This window comes from Enhydra lutris, unplaced genomic scaffold (assembly GCF_002288905.1).
Source record: "Enhydra lutris kenyoni isolate GAN:26980312 unplaced genomic scaffold, ASM228890v2 scaffoldscaffold14, whole genome shotgun sequence".
NCBI classification, from domain to species: Eukaryota; Metazoa; Chordata; class Mammalia; order Carnivora; family Mustelidae; genus Enhydra; species Enhydra lutris.
In genome coordinates this window covers 26,759,057-26,783,053 of record NW_019154098.1, presented here as the reverse complement: position 1 = coordinate 26,783,053, position 23,997 = coordinate 26,759,057, and the positions used below count along the sequence as shown (strand labels likewise).

Here is a 23,997-nt window from a genome sequence, read left to right as displayed (position 1 = left end):
TGAAAATTTAGCAATAGGTTCTCACAAGTAGTATTCCCAAACACTTGCACATAGGTTAGCTTGAAAATAATATGTCTTGAAAAACAACATTTTAATAACTTTCTTTTCATACTGCTAAAAGAATGTTATTAGTTATTAATCCAGACCTTTAACTATTTAGTTTCGCATAACTATGATAATTCTTTCAGACTCTCAAAACCAATATTAAGTTATTTAACTGACTCTTCTCCATAATCATCCATCCTGTCTACATTTTGCATTAGACATAAATCTTTAAACTACACAATACTGAGTGTGGTAAAAAGATAGCCTTGAATTTTTTCTCTGCTACATTCCCTTATCTAAACATAATGCTCAGTCTTCTTCTGAAAATAAAAACAAACATTACAACAACAAAACAGAGATAGTATTTCTGATTGCTATTCAGCTTTTATCTTACCTGGCTGACAATGGCAATTTCTCATTGGTGATTGTTTAGAGTATACATATAATAAACACCTCCTATAAATGTTAATTGAAAGAATTAATTAAATTACATATTTTGAGTGAGGGTTGGAGAAGTTCAGTATTTTTTTTTTTAAGATTTTATTTATTTATTGGACAGACAGAGATCACAGGTAGGCAGAGAGGCAGGCAGAGAGAGAGGAGGAAGCAGGCTCCCCACTGAGCAGAGAGCCCGATGTGGGGCTTGATCCCAGGACCCTGAGATCATGACCTGAGCAGAAGGCAGAGGCTTAACCCACTGAGCCACCCAGGCACCCCAGAAGTTCGGTATTCTTGCCCATTAAAAGGAACAGAACCAACGAAGGATAAATTCATAATTCCCAAAACTGGTATCTATCAGATAATCCGGAGAGCTTTATAAAAATCCAAAATTCCAGGTACAGACCAACTAAAACAGTTTTCCCCAGATCTACTGAATCAGGAAAATCTGGTAGTGGTACCAGGAATAAACTACCTAGAGGAGTCATATGATCAGCTATATTTGATATAAACTTTATTAGTATGGCTGTATGTAAGTAAGGTAATTTATGGAAAGAGGAGGGAAGGAGAAAGAGTGGGCGGATGACTAAGTGAGCATCAGCCTGGATGGCGCACTCTCAGGAGAATGTGTGTGTGTGTGTGTGTGTGTGTTTGTGTGTGTGTGTGTGTGTGTAAGTATAGATTAAGTTGATACACACACATGCTTTTATTATTATTATTGCTGTTTTAGTCAGAATCCAATACAGTGATATTATAAAGTAAATGCATCCAGAAGAAAAAAAGCCTTGTCTAGACCTTACACTCATATAGAGTTTATAAGAGAATATCATCCCAAAGAACATAGCCAATCCTACCGTACCAAGAAAAGCAATGCTTTTCTCTGAGTCAAGGGACAAAGGGTTCTATAATGGGCTATTTGTTCTACTTATTTTTTTTTCTTTTCTTTTCTTTTTACAGATTTTATTTATTTATTTAAGAGGGAGAATGTGAGCGAGAGAACAGAAGCAGAGCAGCAGAGGGAGAGGGAGAAGCAGGCCCCCCACTGATCAGGGAGCCTGATGCAGCTCCATTCCAGGGTCCTGGGATCATGACCAGAGCCCAAGGCAGCTGCTTAACTGACGAAGCCACCCAGATGCCCCAGTTTTACTAATTTCTTCTGATTTCCTGGTCTGAATGGACAAAGAGCTGACTGCACTAGGTGTAATGTTGGAAAATGCTGGGATGGGAATGGGCTCTCATGGACTGGTTTGCAGTGGGGGAAATCACCCTATATCATGAAAGGACTCTGGGCTCCTTAGTCTTTGAAAATTAATCATCTGTCCTTTGGAGGGAGCATCTGTCTACTTCGTGCCTAACTGTGCCTGTATCAGTAGGTACTTCTGAACTAGTTGTCCATGGAATTAATGGGAAGGATAAGACAACATTTAATCATTTACATCTTAAACTGATGGAGAGACCATGAAGACCACAGAGTTGGAGTTTAAAGCCCATTCCCAATGGTCTCTATACAGTGGCTTGCTGAAGTTATTTTGAAATAATAATTCAGAATAAAACCAAGGCAAGATTATCAGCCAAGATTATCAGCAAGGGCTGTTTCTACTGTAATATTTAGTATATGTAATCTTTTCAACTTGGGGAAACATATCTTTATTCTAGAAAAGTTACAGAACTCTTTGCTGGGGATATAAATTTTCATGAAAGAAAAATCCTTATTTATTTAAAAATCTTTATTTAAAGGGCCTTGAATTGCATTTTTCTGCCTTCTTTTGTCACCATCACATGCACCCACAATGTCACTTTTTACTGAAGTCCCAACCATCCTCAGGTAACACAGGTAACAAGCGCATGTTACCTTATTCCAAGGAAGCAGCAGATTAGACAGAAATTATTCTGAGGAGCACATTCAGGTTATTCTTTATAAAGTCATCACCTGTGATCCTAAGTGAATTTTCCAATTAATAGCTATAATTCAGTATGGAGAAGTAATGGATATCTTTCAAGCATCACAGAGAATGATATTTTAAAGAAAGAAATACTTTAGGAAGAATAGTAGTAGGCCTGGGGAAGCACTTTTTAACTGTTAACTTATAACCTATGTTTATTACAGTTGCTTATGAGATACAGGTTAGCGGCTAGCCTTATACATCTGATCTATGTCTTGATATATTTTTCCTCATCCTTAGCCTGAGGAAAACATAAGCACTGCCTCACTTCGAGGTTTAGGCATCCCATTAATCTCAAAGCTGACTCTAATTCAGCAAATAAAGCTTATGTTAACAAGAAAATCCAAACAATGAACTGGAGGTTGAAGAGATTATAAAGTGAATCTCTGTTGCTTATTGGGGAAAAGAACAAAAAATAAGAATGATCCTAAATTAATAGTAAAATTGTATATATCTAAGGAAATTTCCCGTGTCTATACAAATCTTACAAGCACACAGTTCTGTCTATATTAGAGAACCATCAATTATCATCAAAATTATATTTTTTTAAGAAAATTTTTTAACATCACTGCTAAACAATGATCCCCTACCCCTGCCAACCTGAGATGTCACATTTTTTTTTTTTTAAGATTTCTGAAAACAGAATTATGTTGGATTTCTTACCAGGAAGGAAATCTTGACAATTAGGAAAAATTTATGCAATTATTTTAAAAATATTAAAAGTGATTTTTATAGAAGTATTTATTTTTATTCTACTTCTTCATATAAATTATATTTACTAAAACACTTACTTGGCAAAATATTAATCAGCAAGTTATCTTTTATTTTTATTTATTTTTTTTTTTTGCAAGTTATCTTTTAAAATTGTATCTTTAAAAAAATAGGACCTTTGTCTATTTCAACTTTTTAGAATAAATTTGTAAATTTTACACTAAATATTTATTATCATTATTATTTTTAAAGATTTATTTATTTATTTATTTATTTTAGATAGAGGGAGCATGAGTGGGAGTAGGCAGATGGAGAGGAAGAAAGAATCCCAAGCAGACTACGTGCTGAGCGTGATGCCAGATGTAGGGCTGGATCACTACCTGACCCCAAAGCAAGACTCAGATGCTTAACCAACTGTGCCACCCAGGCAGCCCACTAAATGTTTACTATTAATAAAATACATTTTACTTATATAACTTATAGATAGGAAGTCATTAGTTTTATGCCTTTATAAAATATAAATTTTTTGTAATCATAAATGCAAAAATAATCCATGTATCAACAGAGATGACCAAGTAACTTAAAAGATATCAAAACAAAAATAAACCATCACTCTATTTCTTAAAGAAATAACCATTCCTATGTTAATTATGTTTTATATATATGATTTGGCATTATTGAAACATTAAAATTTATGTTTCATAAAATAAAAATATCTGTATTATAAATAAGCATTGGCGACAAAACATTTATCTCAATGAAAATGATAATAGGAAAATGGGAAATAATGTATAATTGAAATCTATGAATGGTAGAATCAACTTATGGTTGATCACACATATATATGCATATATATGTATTAATATATAGTTACTAAAAATTATCAAAATACAAGAGTTTCTGAGTTCACCTACCTTAAGAACGTCTCCTTGGGCTAAATGAAATGTTCTGGCTGAAATATTGATTCCCTTTCCTGCTTGAACCTGAATACTATAAATGCATTCATGGTTGTTTTCATAGTTGAGTGGATAATTTGGAGAAAGCAAAATTCCTTCATTATTTGTTGCAGATGCACCACATTCAGCTGTAGGTAAAACAGAATATTAAAGCACAGTTTAATAGAAAGTATTATGATTTTCAAGTAATGTAATGTATGGAAGTGTTAATGCATTTTATTTTAATTAGAACCTAACAGGAAAATAATGTACAAAATGGCTGTGTACTGTAGATGATTCCTTCCCTCTCAAATAATATATGGGAAGAAGGAACAACTGTCCATGGACAGGACATTTGTACGCAAGTGGAAATATAAAATAGTTTTAGTATTTCACTCCTGCTCCAGGATGAAAAGGTAGCATGAAAAAAGGATGAGAACAAAATATTTTCAGGACATATTTTAAGTTTGTATATTTCTGGTTAATTGATTACCTTTAAATTTACAATTTATTTCTTTTAAAATACATTAAAAAAAGATAGATCAATTTTATTTTAGAATGATTCTTATCTGACCTTTTTATTTTTACCTTTTCTTGAATTTGACCCCTTTTCCTCCAATAGTCAGCATTCTCCTAACCCAAGAACTACAGGAACAAAAAGGGAAATAAATACTATATTGTCTTTCAAAACTGATATAATGGGTATAAGCCATTAACCAATAATTGTAACAAACTGGACACTTTTGGAAAATGGATCACCTTTCCCATTTCAAAATATAAAACAGGTTAAGTCAGTCTCATAATCAGTAAATTGTACTGCTAACTCTCCTGGATTGACTTTGCAAAATTTGAGGACATGTCTAACTACATAAATTGGGAATTTCTCCTTTTTTAAAAAATTTAATTTTAATTTAATACTTTGAAAAGCATGTAGCAATATTACAAAATCAAACAAGTCCTTATAAGTTCCCAAACATATTCCTTATGTCTCAGAAATTCAATGAATTCAGTTTTCTATCAGATCTAATAACTTGTCTCATTTTACCATACCATAGGCCAGGGAGAGTTATTTTTTCAAAGGCTTAACTTATCAAGAAAATAAAGCAAGTCATTATGTTCCAGAAAAGATTCTTAAAATAATGATTCATGAGAATAACATAGGAAGTATATAATGAGGTAAAATATAATGAATTGTTTTAACTTTTAAATACAATGTTTAATGCTTAAACATTTACAAAAATAACGCAAAAGAAGAAAGCCTAATGAGAAAATGAAAATGATCGAAATGAAACAGTCAGTATAATGACAATGTAGTGTGAAATAGTAATAAAAACCAATGATGTGTTTTTAACAATCAACCAGTCACATGAACTGCCACACAACTGAGCTCCTCCAAGTTCCTTTTAAAGTAAAAGGAAAGCAAAAAACAAAACAAACAAAAACCCTCAAAAACTCCCAATATCGATTTAAGTTTTCATTTTTATGTAACTTTTAAGCATGTTTGAACATAAAATAAGTTCTTGTACTTATAGCCTTACACAATTATAATACCAAAACATGTTTACAAAATATAAGAATACAACTACACAAACAGTAACATTTAAAATAGCAACATGTATCTAATGTGGCATAAGATTTCATTTTCCTGAAATTAAATTGCTCTTGGCAATGTGGATGAGGAGCCAGCTGCTGGCATACAGGCTTTTGGAGTTTGTTATGCCTTTATTTATTTTTTTTTTTAAGATAGATAGATTGATTGATTGATTGATTTGACAGACAGAGAGAGAGGGATCACAAGTAGGCAGAGAGGCAGGCGGGGGCGGGGGGAAGCAGGCTCCCTGCTGTGCAGAGAGCCTGATGTGGGGCTCGATCCCAGGACCCTGGGATCATGACCTGAGCCGAAGGCAGAGGCTTAACCCACTGAGCCACCCAGGTATCCTGTTATGTCTTTAAATATACTATGCTGCATGATTTCATTCTCCCTTATCTCATCCCTCTCTAAACTTTCATCTGCACGGTAGAGTATGATAACATGTATCCTTCACTTAGTGCAAATGAATAATTTCTATTTTAAATCTGTCTCATTGCCTTCTTACTAGCTTATTAGAATCTAGGTATACTTCTGGGGAATAAGGAAAAATGTAACAGAACACACGGATGATGCAGAATACACATGTATTTTTATCAGTCAGATTATTTATTAGAGAATACACACAGTTTTAACGTTATAGAATCAGGGAGTTCTGAGAATACATCCTTGGATGCCAGCTTGCAACACCGATACACTGATTAGGAGCCCAGGCTTTAATAAGATGCAGAGATTTAGTTTTCAAAATTAAGGGATTTAGTTTTCAAAATTAAGCTCTGTATTCTACCTTATATGGGTTTGGCAAGTTATTTATTTTCTCTAAGCCTCAATATTGTCATTATTGCCATGCAAATAATAACACCCTCCTCAGAAGGAAGCTTTATTTGTATGTGTGAGTTGATAACATATGTAGAAAATACACACAGAGCATTTAGCATGGTGCTGGAGTACAATAAGAGCTCGAAAATTAAAGCTACCATTATGAATATTTAAGTGTTAATGCTCATGGTAGTACTATGTGCCACATACAGAAAAAGAGTTTCAGGATACTTACATTGTCCCCAGTGTGACTACCTAAGTGTAGAAAGACATTTATGTATGTAAAAAAGCCAGGAGATTTTTCATTATTTTGGAGAATCACTTATAATACTAAAATCATTTTAGCAGCTTGTATAAACTGAACAAAACAAAACAAAAATGCTCCCCCCAAAAAACAAAGCAATAAATTACATCATTACTCATGAAAATACACTAGTAATTTATTATTAAATTCTCAACATTTAAATAGATGGTGTCTTCTACCATAAATATTTTTGGGTCTATATTGTATAATTTAATGGAAATTTGCTTTTATATGAAAGATAACCTGCTTCTGTTATATTTTAGTATTTCAGTTGGTTTAAATGCCTATAAATGTGTTTCTGGTTGGTGAAATAAAATCAGGACTCAAACTAGAATGGAAGAATTAAGGGAGAAAATTTGGATTAAGTTAGTACCTTTTTCATTTAATCATGACCATTGTATTTGCTCAGAGCAAAATGAAAACACACTGTCCCTTGTTGAAAATGTACTGAGCATTTCAAGAGACCAATAAAGCATTTAATCAAGCATGGGACCCATCTTCGCATGGAGCCCTGTGTGACTACATGGCCTTTGCACCCATGAAGCCAATTCTGTATTTTTTCCTCACAACAGCTCTGCAAGGTAAAACTTACTTTCCCTAATTTTATAGATGAAGACTCTAAAGTGAGCTTTCTTTCTAAAATCAACCAGTGTGTTTCAGAGCTTGGATTAACACTGGCATTTACATCTGCTATTGTCCGTGGGATTAAAATTATAAATATATAATTTCTCTTTCAGATCAAAATACTTCTTTATTATGACAGGAGGCATTATTAATAATTAAATTAATGGATGCAGATTGAGACTATCCTAGATAAACTGGTATGCGAGGGCACTTTTTCTTTGTTCTTTAACAGTTGTATACACTGGTCTATTAAAATCTAAGAGAATTATTTTATGTGTACTGGTGTGTGTCCTGAAGGAAGGAAGATTTCACCCCACTTATTATTATTATTATAATTATTATTAGAAATAATTATTAATGTTCAGAATGTGTCATTCCAAGGGAAGATCTTGAAATGTAAAAAATGAGCATCAGTTCAGAATGTTCCTCTTATATATATACAGGAAAATGAACAAATCTTTTTTTTTTTTTTTTCAGTAAGAGTCTTAATAAAGTAAAGGATAAAGAGGAATGAGTTAAGGAGGAACTGATTTCACCACAATACTAAACTCCAGGAGCTAGGTGATTAATAAAAAATTATTTTTATCTGTAATCTCATCTTCGATTTTATCTTTGAATTTCAAATATACCCCAAGCTGGCTTACAAGTACCCAATGTAGGATGAACTTTTGATCTGTACAAGCTTTCTTCCTATACTCCAGCTACAGCCCTCTTGCTTAACAACTGGAATTAAGTGGGGTCTAATGTTGAAATTAACAACAAACTTTACACAGTTTGACCATATGCCCAAGTCCAACAATGCACCTGTTTCTATCACTATTGTATAATAAGCTGACACAATATTTTCCAAATACAGTTATGATCTTCTAGTATGTGCCTCAAATATACTCATGATCAGCAAGTCAAAGTCCACAGTATGTCATGCAAGGCCATTTATACCATGAATACAGTCTTCCTTTCTAGCTATTTCCCACCTTTCTTTCCCATGCACCTTGCAGTTCAGCTCTCCTGAACTACTGTCCCTTTGCCCTGGTGTCATATTCAGCCTTTGTAAGTGTTGCTATTTTCTCCATATGTAAGCACCAGCTCCAGTTCCAGCGGATGTGACTTCATGACCCAAACAAAGAAGCAAATGACTTGCTATGGAATTATACTGTTATGGTTCCTCCCAACATCATGTGGCTGTGATTATGAAATAAACAAAATAATGTCACACTGAAGAATCAGGGATAATTCTCACAAGTAATAGTCATGGCTATAATGTTCATGAATGTCCAGGAAAAAAAAAAGTAAATGCATTTTCATTGTACAGGGCATGAATATCACAGCAAGTTTTCACAAAACATACTAAAAATGAGAAGATGTATAAGTATCGGTAAACTATGCTTTAACGTTATTAAGGTATGTTAAAATCACCTGAGGGGATAAAAACTAGCAGCAGAACAGCTAGCCCTAAGAGAGAAGAATGATGGTTAGTTGATTCTGGCAAGATAAGTTTATATAAAGAAACATCAGCTACATGGGAAAGAGCTGTTTGAGTAAAGGAAGTCCTAGAAATCCGAGTCAGTTGAAAAACTGTCATGATCACCTAGCCATAGTGACATTTATGGCAAGTATGCAGCTGTCACTGAACAAACACAGATCTGTGACTCACTACATCAGGGCAATGCCAGGGTTTTCAGGCGGGTGCTGTAACAAATTGCATATATGATGTAGCATATATAGGAGAAACATTTATCTTAATAAAAATAAAGCTACAGAGTCATTTTAATATAAACAATATTTTTGCTTAACTGGGTACCTTGGTAGAGAACGCACAGTAGGATATTAAAGTTGCTAGAGGCAGATAAGAGTATGCTCTGATTTGGAAAAAGCACAAACTGATTCAATTAACAAATATTTATTAAATCCTTAGTATGTTACCGGGCATGAGAGGTACAGTGTTGAAACCCTCATAGAATGTACTTTATGACAGAAAAGACAGATGTTTACTATATAGTCATTCAAATAAGCAAATAAAATGTGAAAACACATAATGGGGAGCCCTGACTTGTTCTGAATAAAGTCAAGACTTCTCTTAAGGACTGAAATTAGTAAATTAAAGGAAATAGGATAAGGCAGGTTGGTGGAAAGAATATTTCAGACAGAAAAAAACATTTCTGAAAATATTATGGGGGTGAGAGGTTGTGACATGTTCTTGGAACTGGTATGGGAGAGGTTTTATTTGTGCAAGTTTGAGCTGGAGGGAGGTCCCTCAGGATGAGAGTTTCTTTCGTTGTTTATCTGTTATGATAGGGGAAAAAATGTTTTTCTTAGATGTGTATGAAAAGGGATGTCACTAGATGTGAACTGCTTGTTGTTCTTGTGGGGGAATAGCTTTGTTTTTAAGCCTTAGAAAGTCAGTTGAAGAAGAAGAAGAATAGAGAAGTAGATTGAATGAGACTTGTTCATAAAATATTTGAGATTTGGGGTTAGAAAACTATTGCTTCATAGTTCAAGGGTTGCGATGGTTTCTTGAAGTATGGGAAACACACTTTTTTTCCTACCATAACATAAGCCCAGCGTCTTGTTTCCTTCATGGTTTGGTCTAGAATAAATTTTATGTTCTTGATAACTGATGTCATTAATTTCTAAAGCCAAGTTTGTTAATATGACCTTCCTGCAAAATAATCAATGTTAAGATATTAATAGGTGGTAATGTCTCCTCTCTCTAATTTGAACTGGGAAGTTATCTTTTAATCATAGGAATTCACAACATAAAAATATTATATAATTTAGCAGCATATTAGGGAAATATTTTTGGAAAATAGGCATTTAATACTTCTTATCAAATATAAATATTTGCTGTGTAATCTCCAACCCAAATACCATATGTTATGACACCTTTATTTTGTGAAAAACAAATCCTAGCCATATAAATATTTTTATTTAAACAAAGAGATTAAGAAATCGATGCAAGTTACCCATATGAAACTCTTTGGTGAGCTGAAAATAATATGTTGATAAATGTAGCCTTCCTTGGATTGGAGTAGAAGAGATATGTGTACTGGAATCTGGTGATAAGAGTCCTGCTACAGTGAGGAATTCACTAGAGCAGGGATATCCATTGAATTTCAATTTTTTCTTACTTACTGAAAAACAGGCCAGCCCATGCATCATTAATCTCCATTACTAGGGTAAGAAAACTGGTAGCATCAATGGTGTGTGTATAGCCACGTATTTTCAGATAAACTGGTAAAATGCTTTTCAGTAATTTGGCTGGGAAATTTGACAAATGTCTATGATCAGTGAAGTCTGCAGTTATTTTTAAGAATTTGCATTGCAATTGAATCTCTTCTTTTAGGCTATTTTGATAGCACCACATGTTATTTTAAAATTGTTTTGTGAAAGCGGTTAAAGTAAACTTGACTGGGATTATTCAAAAAACTTCAAAAAATTTCAAACTTGAACACACGGTATGCTAAGTCAAATAAGGTATAACATTAAGTAGAAATATTATTGTCCATATGCTTAATTATTACCAGAGGAAAAATAATGCTAATGATTGTGGGGGGGGTGGCATTCAAACTGTCAAATCCATATTAACTACTTATTTTATGTCATATATGTAAATTTACCTTTTTTAAAAGTTTTTAATCAGTTATTGAGCCCATTATGTCCCAACTCTAATTTCTATTTTATTCATCAAATTAAGACAACATTGATTTTAAGAGGCATCATTATTTTGTGTCTCTAAGAAAGCAAAACATTGCTGATAATTTAAGATAGCCATTGATTGTGACATACATACATACCAATTTCAAAGATGTTAATTTTTTTGAAAGGGGCATCTAAGAAATTGTGAAATGTGATAAAATGTGTTAATAAGATTGAATACATTCAGGAACTCTTCTCTTAATATGCCTTTATTCAGGAACTCTTCTCTCTCTTTTTTTTTTTTTAAAGATTTTATTTATTTGACAGACAGAGATCACAATTAGGCAGAGAGGCAGGCAGAGAGAGAGAGGAGGAAGCAGGCTCCCTGCTGAGCAGAGATCCTGATGCGGGGCTCGATCCCAGGACTCTGGGATCATGACCTGAGCCAAAGGCAGAGGCTTTAACCCACTGAGCCACCCAGGCGCCCCAGGAACTCTTCTCTTAATACGCCTTTATGACATAACAGTATAAATAACACATTAGTCCCATAGAACATTTTTGTTAAATTTTTTTTTCTCAAATAGTTACTTAAATATAGTTTAGATTCTCATAAAGTGGTTGAAATTAGAGGGAAGAGAAGTATATTACTGTTCTTATGCCACTGCTAAAAATATGAGAATCCATTAGTATTACTTGTATGAAGTCTGGGTTTCCTTTCCTTCATTGTTCTTAGACAACAGTGTCACTTTACTGGATTTTAGTTTTTCCAGTTTCTCCAAATATAATGCATTTATGTGTCCAAGTACAAACTATTGATTGTTAAAGTTATTTATAAATCAAGAGTTCCTAAAAACAGATTTCCACTGGAAGAAATTAAGTTGGAATTTGTTATTTTTCTTCTTAAAATTTCATTTTAATGCATTTTCTATATTGTTGGCAATCATCATTGCCATGCAGCTATTATTTTATGAATTAAAGTAATAATTAAAAAGCATAAGTTTAAACTTTATTATTTTTTAAGATTTTTATTTGAGAGAGAAAGACCACGTGCATGAGTGTGGAGCAGGTGGAGCAGAGGGAGAAGATGAAGCAGACTCCCCACTGAGCCGGGAGCCCCACACAGGGCTCTGTCCCAAAACCCTGGGATCATGACCTGAGCCGAAGGCAGATGCTTAATCGACTGAGCCGCCCAGGTGGCCCAAAAGTTATTTTTACTAAATATACAATTTTCTGCCAAAAAGTGTGCAGGATTTCCTATAACCTGAGATTGTCCTTTCATGCTTCCTTTACTTCTGTAAGCAGTATTCAAGGTCTACTCTGCTCAGTTTACGGGCTCATTAAAGATAACACTAACAATTATACCTATGGATATACGAGGTACTACATTAGGTCTTGGGGATAAGGTTCTTCTCATGGGATTTGTGGTCAGAAGAGAGACAGACATGAAAACAGGCACAACACTAATGTATAATCTGTAGCATAACACAAGTTTGCAATGATCTGGAATGGCAAAAGTGAGGCAATAAATAATATTTTAAAGTAGTGGTAAGAGAATATGTCAAGGTGGACTTCATGGAATAGGTTATCCTTGATCTGAGTTAAAAAAAAAAAAATCCCAAAAGTAATAAAAATGGTGAAAAAAGATCCCAGGCAGAGAGAACTGCTTGAATGAATGCACAAGTGGGTTAATCAGATTGCTATACTTAGGAGAACCAGTAGTTCATGTGCCTTTCTAGGAAACTAAGACTTTATCATGTAGGCACTAGAGATCCATTGGAGAATTGTAAGAAAAGAAAAAGGTGATGAGATTTGATAAACCCATTAGGGAATGGATTACAGCCCTGGGTTCCTAGAGGCAGAAAAACCTAGAGAATGTAATTATAGAATGTCAAACAGGAGATGGTAAGTGTTTGAACTAAGGTGATGGAGGAAGAAACCGAAAGTAAAGGTTCTAGAACTTGGAAACCAGTGGGGAGTGGGGAATAAAAGAAAGGGAAAGGTAGGGAAGATAGGAGGAAGAGTGGCTTTGAGTATGTTGATGAACTTATTTTTGTACATGATGAATTTTCTATGCCTGTGGGATATCATGAGGAAAAGTCCATTAAGCAGGTAGACATGCTTGTAGTCATGGGACTGCTAGTGTAAGCCACACACAAAAAAAGGCTGCATCCTGGGATCTGAATGAATTCAGAGGAAAAGCAAACTAACACCAGAATCCATGGAACTTCAGAACTCAGAGGCAAAAGGACATTCAAGGAAGGCGCTTTCATGAAAGAGTAGGGAGGTTTTAGATTCAAGGAGATTGTCAGCATGTTAACTGTCAGAGGGAGTTCAATTAAGATGAATACTAAGGGTTCACTGCTTTGGTAATTAAGAGGCAGGAAGAAAGGGAGTAAGATAAAGCCTTTAATGATACTGGTGGTAAAGACAAGTAGAGAGACACGAGGACAGCTAGGGGTGACACAGGCTTGAAGGAAGAGTTATTTTATTGTTGTTGTTATTTTGGCTTGGGTTAGTTGCGAATTTTAAAAGATTTGAAGATGTTTATATTATAATAGTACTGAGATAGAGGTTCAGAGGGATTTTCAGAAGCCATCCCAATTCTGAAGACCTATTAGTCTAGTATCCTAAGACTAGATTAATAAAGAAATCAACTTGGGAAAATCTGTGTGATTTTTATTGTGATAGGTGAAGAAGCAGATTTAAATTCCATGTACAGTATGATTATGGAACAACGTATACATAAGAAAAAATGCTATTAAAAATATAGCAATAAATTCTTTAGTAGTTTTCAGATAAATGACTTAATATTTTAAATGCACTGAAAAACTGTGATCATTGTGCTTAGAATAGATTATTTTATTTTCATTATTTTTTGAAGACTTAATGGTGGGCTCAGATTGTTATTGGTTTATAATGATTAAATTTTAAGCATATATTTTATTCTTTGACTACCTCATTTAATTCAACTGATAATAATAGATCTAAAAACTATTGGTGTAGTGTCAAAAATGTTTGTATAGGGGCGCCTGGGTGGCTCAGTGGGTTAAAGCCTCTGCCTTCGGCTCAGGTCATGATCCTAGGGTCCTGGGATCGAGCCCCGCATCGGGCTCTCTGCTCAGCAGAGAGCCTTCTTCTCTCTCTCTCTCTCTCTCTCTGCCTGCCCTGCCTCTCTGCCTACTTGTGATCTCTGTCTAATAAATAAATAAAAAATCTTTAAAAAAAATGTTTGTATAAAAATGCTCCTACCCCACTTAATGATACAAGAGAAAATAATCTTTTAGGTAATAGTGATGTTTTTACATTTCCTGGTGAGTTATTTCAGTGAAGCGAACCAAATTGTAGTAACAAAATATTCTGAGAGTAAGACAACAATTACTAATATTTCTGATATCCCAAGATTCTAATATACTTTTGTAGACCCTGTGAAAATCCAATTAATAGTGTTAACTCAATAACAAGACAGAAGGAATACTAGAATGAGAGAAACAAGTTATTTTTGGAATAAAAGTATAATAATAATGTTTGTAGAAAACAAGAACAAAATATTTTTCTTTCACCAATAGAATTTAACTATGTATGTTATATGCAATGCCATAAACGAAGGGGACATACACAAAACAATGGTTAATAGAATTTAAGTGCTTCCTATACTAAGTACTTTATTTATACTTTTCAGTGAAGTGAGCCTGCATTTCTAAAGAGAAATGTGATGATAGGAGTGGCTGAATAAAGATGCCCAAGATCACAAAATTGGTAAAGATTCAAACTCAGATCTTTTTGTCTCCAGACCCCAAACTCTCAAACTACTAGTTGATATTTCTACTGAGAGATGAATAAGATATAAACTTCATAATCAAGGCAGGGACTGCATAAATTACTATGCTACAAAGAAGGGGGTATGAAAAAAATGATAGTCTTACAGCTTTAAAGGAGAGAAAATTCTCTCCTTATGGAAAAGTCAGACAATGCCTCATCAAGAAGGTAGTATTTTGGTTGCACTTTCAAGGGTGGATAGAATTCTGATGGGCTGAGAATGGAAGGGGGAATTTATGGGGAAAAAGATAATTTCGCTGAAGAATATTATTAAGTTTCCTGAAGGTGAGGGAGGAAGAAAGGAAAGGTAGGAGTAACTTTTAATCTTACTTAGTTCAATAGGTTTGTATGTATAAATTTCCAATCTCTGGCTTCGTAACAGCCTTGGGAATTTGCTCTCTGAAATGTGTTGATTAAATACTTAATATTAAATTTAATCTTAAACCATAGGTATCAGAGATGTTCAAAACAAGTTTCTTATTTAGAGGTTAAAATGCAGTATCTTTCATCTAAAATAGATGAAGTACAAGCTTAATAAAGTTATCTACTGAAACAGAAAGAAAGGGAGTTGGAAAGGGGAGCAGATAATGTCTTCTTTGTACATTTTCCTCTATTACTTTTTTGTGAGCGGTGTTTAACATTTTTTAACAGAAGGTTAAGAAAGCAGGGACGCCTGGGTGGCTCAGTGGATTAAGCCTCTGCCTTCAGCTCAGGTCATGATCTCAGGGTCTTGGGATTGAGTCCCGCATCGGGCTCTCTGCTTGACAGGGAGCCTGCTTCCTCCTCTCTGTCTCTCTGCCTGCCTCTCTGCCTGCTTGTGATTTCTGTCTGTCAAATAAATAAATAAAATCTTAAAAAAAAAAAAAAAGAAAGCAAATAAGGCACATGTGGTTTCTTAAATATGATTTCTACTCTATTGAAAGTTCCCTAAATACCTAAATAAATGAACCAGACATTAGAGAAAACAAACTTTTTAAAGTATATAAAATAGCACACTTAGAAAGGAGAGTGTATAATATAATGACTCTTAAGATCATGTTAGTTAAATTAAGGTATGGTTAAAAACATAGTTACTTTGTGTGAAGTAAAATCTCTGTTAAACAAATGTAGTCATTTAAGCAGGGTTATTGATTCACATTTCATTGTATACATAACCAATATTTTAGTATCTACAATCCAGAAATCCTTAAGAACTCCAAAACTCATCTCCACGAATATAATCATAATTAAGCTTGGCATTTTTGTAAAGAAATTCTAGCATGATCTGTTGATCCTGCCCTAAGCTCTAAATTAAGGCCTTTGTGAGCAGAGGGACAGTCTTTTTTCTCACATTTAAACACTGTAAAGGAGCCTCAACAAAAAGGAAAAGAAAAATTTGGTCTCTTTGACTCCCTGTCCTTTGGATAACGTATATAATCTCAAATCTCTGCTATTTCCCTAGTTCTCATCATCAAGTTTGAAATGGCAGTGGTCAGAATGAGATGTTCTTCACTCTTTGAAATCCAAGTTGCTTCTAACTTCTCCGTTTCTTCCCTTCTTGCTGGTAATAATGAACAATTTTATAATATGATCTGATTAACCAATAAATAGGTAGCCTGAGCTTATTCGGACTAGTGACTTTCCAGTTCTGAGGAAGTCATAAAGCATTACCTCCCAAGTCTTTCAAAAAACCCACAAGAACTAATGAAGAAAGTCCTTGGAATTGAGGGCCACCTCCCCTGCTGACCATCATCTGATTCGCATCTCTAGCTACACTCTGGGGGCTGATGAAAGTGGACTTCAGGGCCTGAGAGGCTGCTGAGCCTGCAATGACTAATTGGTTAATTCCATGCATTAACCAATGCATGGAAAGTCAGCATTTCAGATTCAGGGAGTAGCCTCATGCTTTCCTCCTCAAGCTGTATTACAATGCACCTTTCTAAGTCCTCAGTAGTTATATTCATATCCTGTAAAGCAAGCTATATCCTATTCCTGGAAAATGTGGCATTTTAGATGAGTTTTTCAAATATCAAGGATTTACCATAGATTGAAACATTTTTGCAAATTGAACATATCAAGAGATACAAAATGTAGTATACTAACAATTTAATAATTTCTAAATAACTTTTCAAAATAAGAAGTTTAGCTCAACTTCTAAGATTTCATGGAGGTAGAATGACTGATAGATGCCACTCCTAAACCAGATAATTCTTGAATTTACATCTGCTAATGAAGAGCTACAGTCCCACTCCTAGACTACGTACATGACCGCAGGTACATCTTCTGGATGTTTAACTTTCTAAGCATAGGAAACATGGGAGTATTTATATTCTATGGAATATACCAAATTAATCCAAGGCAATGAATCATCCTGGGTTTTGCCACTTTAATTTACTAATCAGTTATTGTCTTCTTTATATCAGTAGCAAAAAGAGACAAAAATATCTTCAGAAAAGAGTAGTCTAATTTTGAATGGGCACTTAGGATTACATCTGCCCCCCCAACACATCCAGAAATTTAAAAATAATTCAAAGAATCAAACTCAGCAAGATAGCTAAGTATTGACATTGTCGGCTTATGTTTTGTTTCAAGGAGTGATTGTTAACAGACTATTGGTTTTGGAAATGGCTTTTCCATTCAAACTAGGTATGAATCATTGGTACTAACATGGCATTTGTTGATGAAAACAACACATGTTGAGTCATTTTATACTCTCATTACAGATTCTAGATAATGAACTAAAATTCAAATGTGTCTTCCTGTGTCTATTGGACAGTAAGACTGCAGACAGGATAGATAACTTGCCAATATAAAACATAAGAGTGGTGCCTGAGTGGATCAGTCATTAAGCTTCTGCCTTCAGCTCAAGTCATGATCTCAGCATCCTGGGATCAAGTTCTGCATTGGGCTCCCTGCTCTGCGGGAAGCCTGCTTCTCCTTCTTCCTCTCCCTGTGCTTGTGTTCCCTCTCTTGAGGTCTCTCTCTCTCTCTCTCAAATAAATAAAATCGTTAAAAAAAAAAAAAACATAAGAAATTCACATTTCCTTTAAGTGACAGAAATCTAACTATCTAAAATATAGCACCTTGAATTAAAATGTTACATTTTAAACATTGGATGGATGGATAGAAATTCTAGTGCATAACAAGCACTCTGGGAGTAGAGTGGAGTGAGATAAGCAGATAGATTAAATAATAAATTGGTATGCAATGTGCCAAGTGCTATAAAAACAAATATAAACAAGTTTGGTGGAAGTACTGTGAATGGAATAACCAATTTCGCCTGTAAAAGTTGAAGAAAGCCTACAGAGAAAATGAAACTTAATCAGGTCTTAAAGGCATGAAGCACAACTGCTAAAACATTGTACAATGCTTTTGCTTTTCCTAAGAAGTATCTCATCTCATTATGTTCCTCATGGTCTTAAGAGGCATTATCAATCAGCTTTAACAGATATATAAACACACTAATTTTTATTTATGTGATTTAATGCCTGAATGAATGTGAGTAAGAAGCTATCCCACTTCCCTGGTCTTTACTATATCCGTTTCTTGGGAATAGTGGATGGGTTGGAGATTCCATGGAGATCTTCCATGTAGTAACTGTACATTCTCTGTCTTCTCCTACTGGGATGTAACTAATAAATCATAAAAATTTTGGGCATATATTGCAGTGTACAGCAATATGTGCCAGAAGATTATAAATTCTAGGACCAACTGGAGAATGACAACTTGTCCCTCCTGTGTCCTCCACAGCAACACCACAAACAGAGAAGGGGATCAGTGATCCATTGGCAAAAAAAATCTAAAAGAAGGGCAAACATATTATAATGTTGCAGTGTATAAATTTAGATAGTATCAATTTATAAGCATATTAAAAATTTTAATCTATAAAGTAAATTCCATGTGTTCTAAAACTGACTGTATGAAAATGGTCTCTGTACACATGGTTTAGTGTTCTAGCATATTGTTACTGAAGATACTTTTTTTCTTCTATCAATATTTGCTATGCTCTATTTTTCTTTCCTTGCTCATATTTTTTTCACTACTGTTATTATTACAACAGAGGTTTTTGGTTTCATTTTCTTAGTTTGCCTGCTTATTTTTTATGGAAAAAGTACTCAATAAAGCAAAAATTAAAAGGAGAAAATCTTCTTGTAGCAGGTCATATGTGTGGAGTTTCATTTTATATAAGCTGAGTTACACAAATTTGAAAATCTTAATAATTCGGATATTAACATCCTTACTTTATGTAACTAACTTGAATTTATGTAATAATTCAATTAAACATAATAAAGTATCTCACAATTTCAAAGCTGTGGACCAAATAGGTGGTAAACCATGTTTATTTTGATGTCACATGGCCTTCCCCTTTGTTTTAAATGGAAACACCTGCTTTTCTTTGGTACACTATGCTTTGCCTGAGAAATAATATGGCATAATTACAGTGCATTCCTTCATTCATCTTACAAATGTTTATTGCCTACTAGTATGTACTAGTAGATACTATTAATTTGCACAGAGATTCAGCCATACACACACACACAAGAGATAGAGAAAGAGATGAAAATCCTTATTTTCGTGAAGCATCTATTCCTGTGATAGGAGACAGACAAGAAACAAGTAGAAATAAATAAATTAAATAATAGAAAAGATGGTCATAAGTGCTAATAAGGAAAAAGCAAATTTAAAAAGAGGGGGTATGGGAGGGGGATTCATTGAGGGTATTCTTTGAGAAATCATATTCGAGTGGAGAACTGCAGGAGGTAAAGGAATAAGTATGTCATTATATAAGGAAAAGCATTGTGGGTAGAGCAAGTAGCAAATCCAGGTGGGGTTGAGGTTGGCATCTGGGGAGCCAGCAAGGAGACCAGTATGATTGGCAGTGCAATGACTATGGTAGTAAAATCCCCTCTCCTTTCCCGCCAACTTTCCCTCCCTGGAGTTTATTCCCAACTCAAAGCCTGAATGACTGATGTCATTCATAATAGGGACATCCAAGGATCCCTATGCCCCTTTGACAATCCTTTTTCGGATCCTCCATGTCATTCTGAGTAAAACCACAGACCCAGGTAATGATCCACAAAGTACCACATAATACTCTCTCATCTTTCTGCCTGCACCTGATCTCAATCTTCCTCTTTCTCTTTCCACTCCACTGCACTATGCTCTGCTCTCGCCTTCTCTACTCTTCTTGGGTTCTGATGAATGGACTACCAAAGGCACTGTATGGATCCTAGGATATATGTCTTTAAATGATCATTCAGGCTCCGAGTTGGGAACAGTCTGGTAAAGCAAAGGTGCTCACTATTGCTTTGGTATTATTTTAACGGTCACTATAATTATAATTATAAAAAATTTAAAAATTTAAAAATTTAAAATTTAAATTTAAATTTAAAAATTAAAAATTTAAAAAATTATAAAATTATAAAAATCCCTGCCAAGCATCCAAGCACTCATAAAGTGCTGGTGATGCTAGCATCAGAAAACAAAAAAAAAACAAAAACAAATAAACACCTTAGAAGAAATCTAGAGGTGATAAAACACAATGAAACTAATGAACTGCCACGATAGACCTTACAGTTAATTTAGGGGAGATTGTCTACAAAATATTATGAATAATACTGAAACATTTTTAAAAACAACATTAAAGCAAAAGAGAACCCCTATTATTTTCATATTATTATTTTAAGAATGCCTCCTCTTCTTCTTTTAATTAATTACTATAGAAAATGCATGCATGACTTAAGAGAATTTGAATTGTGATGTCTTTGGGAATATAACCCTTGCATTAAATGGGATGACTTTGTATAACTTCTGTTTTTTGTTTTTTTCTTTCTTCCTCCAAATTTTTATTTAAATTCCAGTTAGTTAACATATGGTGTAATTTTAGTTTCAGGAGTAGAATTTAGTGATTCATCACTTATATACAATATCCAGTGCTCAATACAACCAGTGCCCTCCTTAAAACCCATTACCCATTTAACCCTTCCCCCAACCCATCTCCCTCCAGTAACCCTCAGTGTGTTCTCTAAAACTAAGAGTCTGTTTCCTGGCCTCTGTCTCCATGCCCCCATCTATGTTCATCTGTTTTGTTTCTTAAATTTCACATGTGTGAAATCATATAGTATTTGTCTTTTTCTGACTTATTTCACTTAGCATAACACTTTCTAGTTCTATCCACATCGTTGCAAAAGGCAGGATTTCATTCTTTTGACTGTTTAACTTCTAAGTGTTAAAGTTTCTTTTCTGCCCTTTTTGCACCCTATCTCAGCGAACATCAGCTGAATGGCTTGTTAAGACAAATAGTACCACAAATGTTTTCTGCTTTTTTTGAGACTGGTCTTTTTCAGGAGCTATTACTCCTAAATAGAACATTTTCTCTCCTATTCACACACATCCCCCCCACACACATAACTAATGCCTACTCATCTATTACACTCAAATATAGATCATTTTCTCTGGGAAAGCCTCTTCTGTTTTACAGCATTTATCACCCTCTACTAAAATTGCCTATTTAACTGTTTATATCTTCCTCAAAAGTAATTTATCACTGCCCTGGGACAATGATATTCCAATTGCCTAGAGTTGGCCCAGAGTGGATAATATTGAGTGGACACTCAGTAAATTTATATTAGTTAAAATAGTATTTTAGAGTATTAGTCTTTTTTTAATTTAATGATTTTTAATTAGTGATTTAAATTAGTGATTCTTTAGAGATAGATACTTAACTATTAACAATTATTTTATTTTATTTTTTAATTTATTTTTTTCAGTGTATTAATCTTAATTTAGATTCCATATTCTTCACAAACTAGTACAAACTTAAAAATATATATATATATTTAATAAGACCAATTGCTGTCTTCCAACCTCGGGAAACATGAATAGAGATTAATGTTTCCCCCTTTATGCTTATAATTATTCCAACCTCCAACAGATAAATTTGGGAAATGAATTAACACAATAACTAATTTTTATGCTGAACCATGAGAATAACAGTGGAGTATTTTAAAAACTTAGACACAAGCATATGAAAATGAATTAACAGCAATGTGCAAAAGGTACCATTTGTGTAATGAATCCGTTAAGAGATTTTGAAATATTTAAATTCCAATCCTGATGACAGGTACCTTAGAGGCACACAAGGAATGGAATTTAAACTGAAATAATTTTTAATTTCTAACTTTGATAGCTCTTTGTTCAAAACAAAATATTTTAGAAGGAAATGGTTATCTATAAGTCTAGAAAAGAAATTCTAGGGGGAAAAAAAAAGGATTGGGCTATCCATGGAACAGATACAGAGGAACTTTGTAACAGAAGTCAGCTCTCCAGAAAGTTGTTTGTGACTGTGTGTATGTATGTCTGTTGGGAGGAGGAGATGGGAGACCGGGCCATTGGAAGCCCGATCATGGCCTGGAGGAAATATCCTTCCGGACAGTTTATATCTTTTTGCTCTGACTTTCGATAAGTAAGCAACCTTCTGACTACTGAATTGGTATCCCTGGTAAACTGATGTCAGGAAACCAGGATAATGACTACGAATTTTGTGATCATTAGAATAAAATGTATCCCTCTTCTAATAAATCAACACATTTGCTTAACCAGTTTTGTCTGGCATGTGTGAATCCACCTAGCAGACATCACAAAGTTGACTTCATACCCTGCAATCTGGTTCTGAATTAGGGGACTTCGCCAGGATCATGCTACCCTTTGAAGCCTCAACACACTTGGCCAACTAAGTTGCTCCTTCCTGTGACAACACTGTACATAAAGAGAGAAGGTTTTGGAGTCTGAGTCAACTTCTAGCTTTGTCATCTGGAAGCCAAGTGACTTTTGTCAACCTTGTGCATCAGTTTTGTTTTCTTTTTTTAATCAGTAAATTAAATGAAATCTCTCTTAATAGTAGTGAGAATTGGAAATCATAAACTTAAATTATCTAGAACCAGGCTGGGCACAAAGTAAACAATAAATGACCAGTAGTAGTATGAGTAACAGTAGTAGTAGTCATCATCCTCATAGTACTTTAGTAGTAAGGTTGATTTCTCTAATGGCGATACTGGCTTTTTCTAAATATTCCTTATGGTGCACTTTGTAAACAGAATTACTAAAGACAAACACATAGCGCTCACTGACAGGCCCAGAATGCACTGTAAATTAGACTGTGTGAAAATGATTAATTGGAATTTAGAAATTGAATAAAAGCTGAAGAGAGCCTCATAGTATATTTAATCAATCTGCTAGTGGTCTTTTATATCATATATATAACCTCCCTGAAATTGCTAAGCATATAATGGAAGCACTAAATTTAGATATATGATGCAATAGTTTTTGACAATTAGACTTTTTAATTTTTTTTCCATTTTATTTTATTTTATTTCTTTCCAGTGTTCCAAAATTCATTGTTTATGCACCACACCCAATGCTCCATGCAATATGTGCCCTCCATAATACCCACCACCAGACTTTATAATTTATGTAGAAAATTACTTAATCTTAAATTTCTTTAGAAAAACCAAAAATCAACAAACTGATTTTAAAGATTTTTTAATTTTTTTTTTATTTATTTGACAGACAGATCACAAGTAGGCAGAGAGGCAGGAAGAGAGAGAGAGGAGGAGGAGGCAGGCTCCCTGCTGAGCAGAGAGCCCGATGCCGGACTCGATCCCAGGACCCTGAGATCATGACCTGAGCCGAAGGCAGAGGCTTTAACCACTGAGCCACCCAGGTGCCCAACAAACTGATTTTAAACTAAAATAATGTCACATAAATATATATTTGATTTTTTTTTTTTTTTTTTTTTTTTTAATTTAAGTTTTATTTTTTTTAAACATATAATATCTTTTTATCCCCAGGGGTACAGGTCTGTGAATCGCCAGGTTTACACACTTCACAGCACTCACCATAGCACATACCCTCCCCAATGTCCATAATCCCACCCCCCCACACCCCCCCATTAACCCTCAGTTTGTTTTGTGAGATTAAGAGTCACTTATGGTTTGTCTCCCTCCCAATCCCATCTTGTTTCATTTATTCTTCTCCTACACCCTTAACCCCCCATGTTGCATCTCCTCTCCCTCATATCAGGGAGATCATATGATAGTTGTCTTTCTCTGATTGACTTATTTCGCTAAGCATGATACCCTCTAGTTCCATCCACGTCGT

At 34.4% G+C, this 23,997-nt stretch overlaps 1 protein-coding gene across 2 annotated transcripts in view; it reads right to left on the bottom strand.

The window, feature by feature from the left end:
• The window catches only part of LOC111146567 (CUB and Sushi multiple domains 3), a 1,261,269-nt gene that overhangs the window by 338,508 nt on the left and 898,764 nt on the right, over window positions 1-23,997 (bottom strand). For both annotated transcript variants that reach the window (XM_022502159.1, XM_022502160.1), the window contains one exon: window positions 4,052-4,221. In XM_022502159.1, coding sequence (XP_022357867.1) covers window positions 4,052-4,221 — 170 coding nt within the window. The remainder of the gene's footprint in view (window positions 1-4,051; window positions 4,222-23,997) is intronic.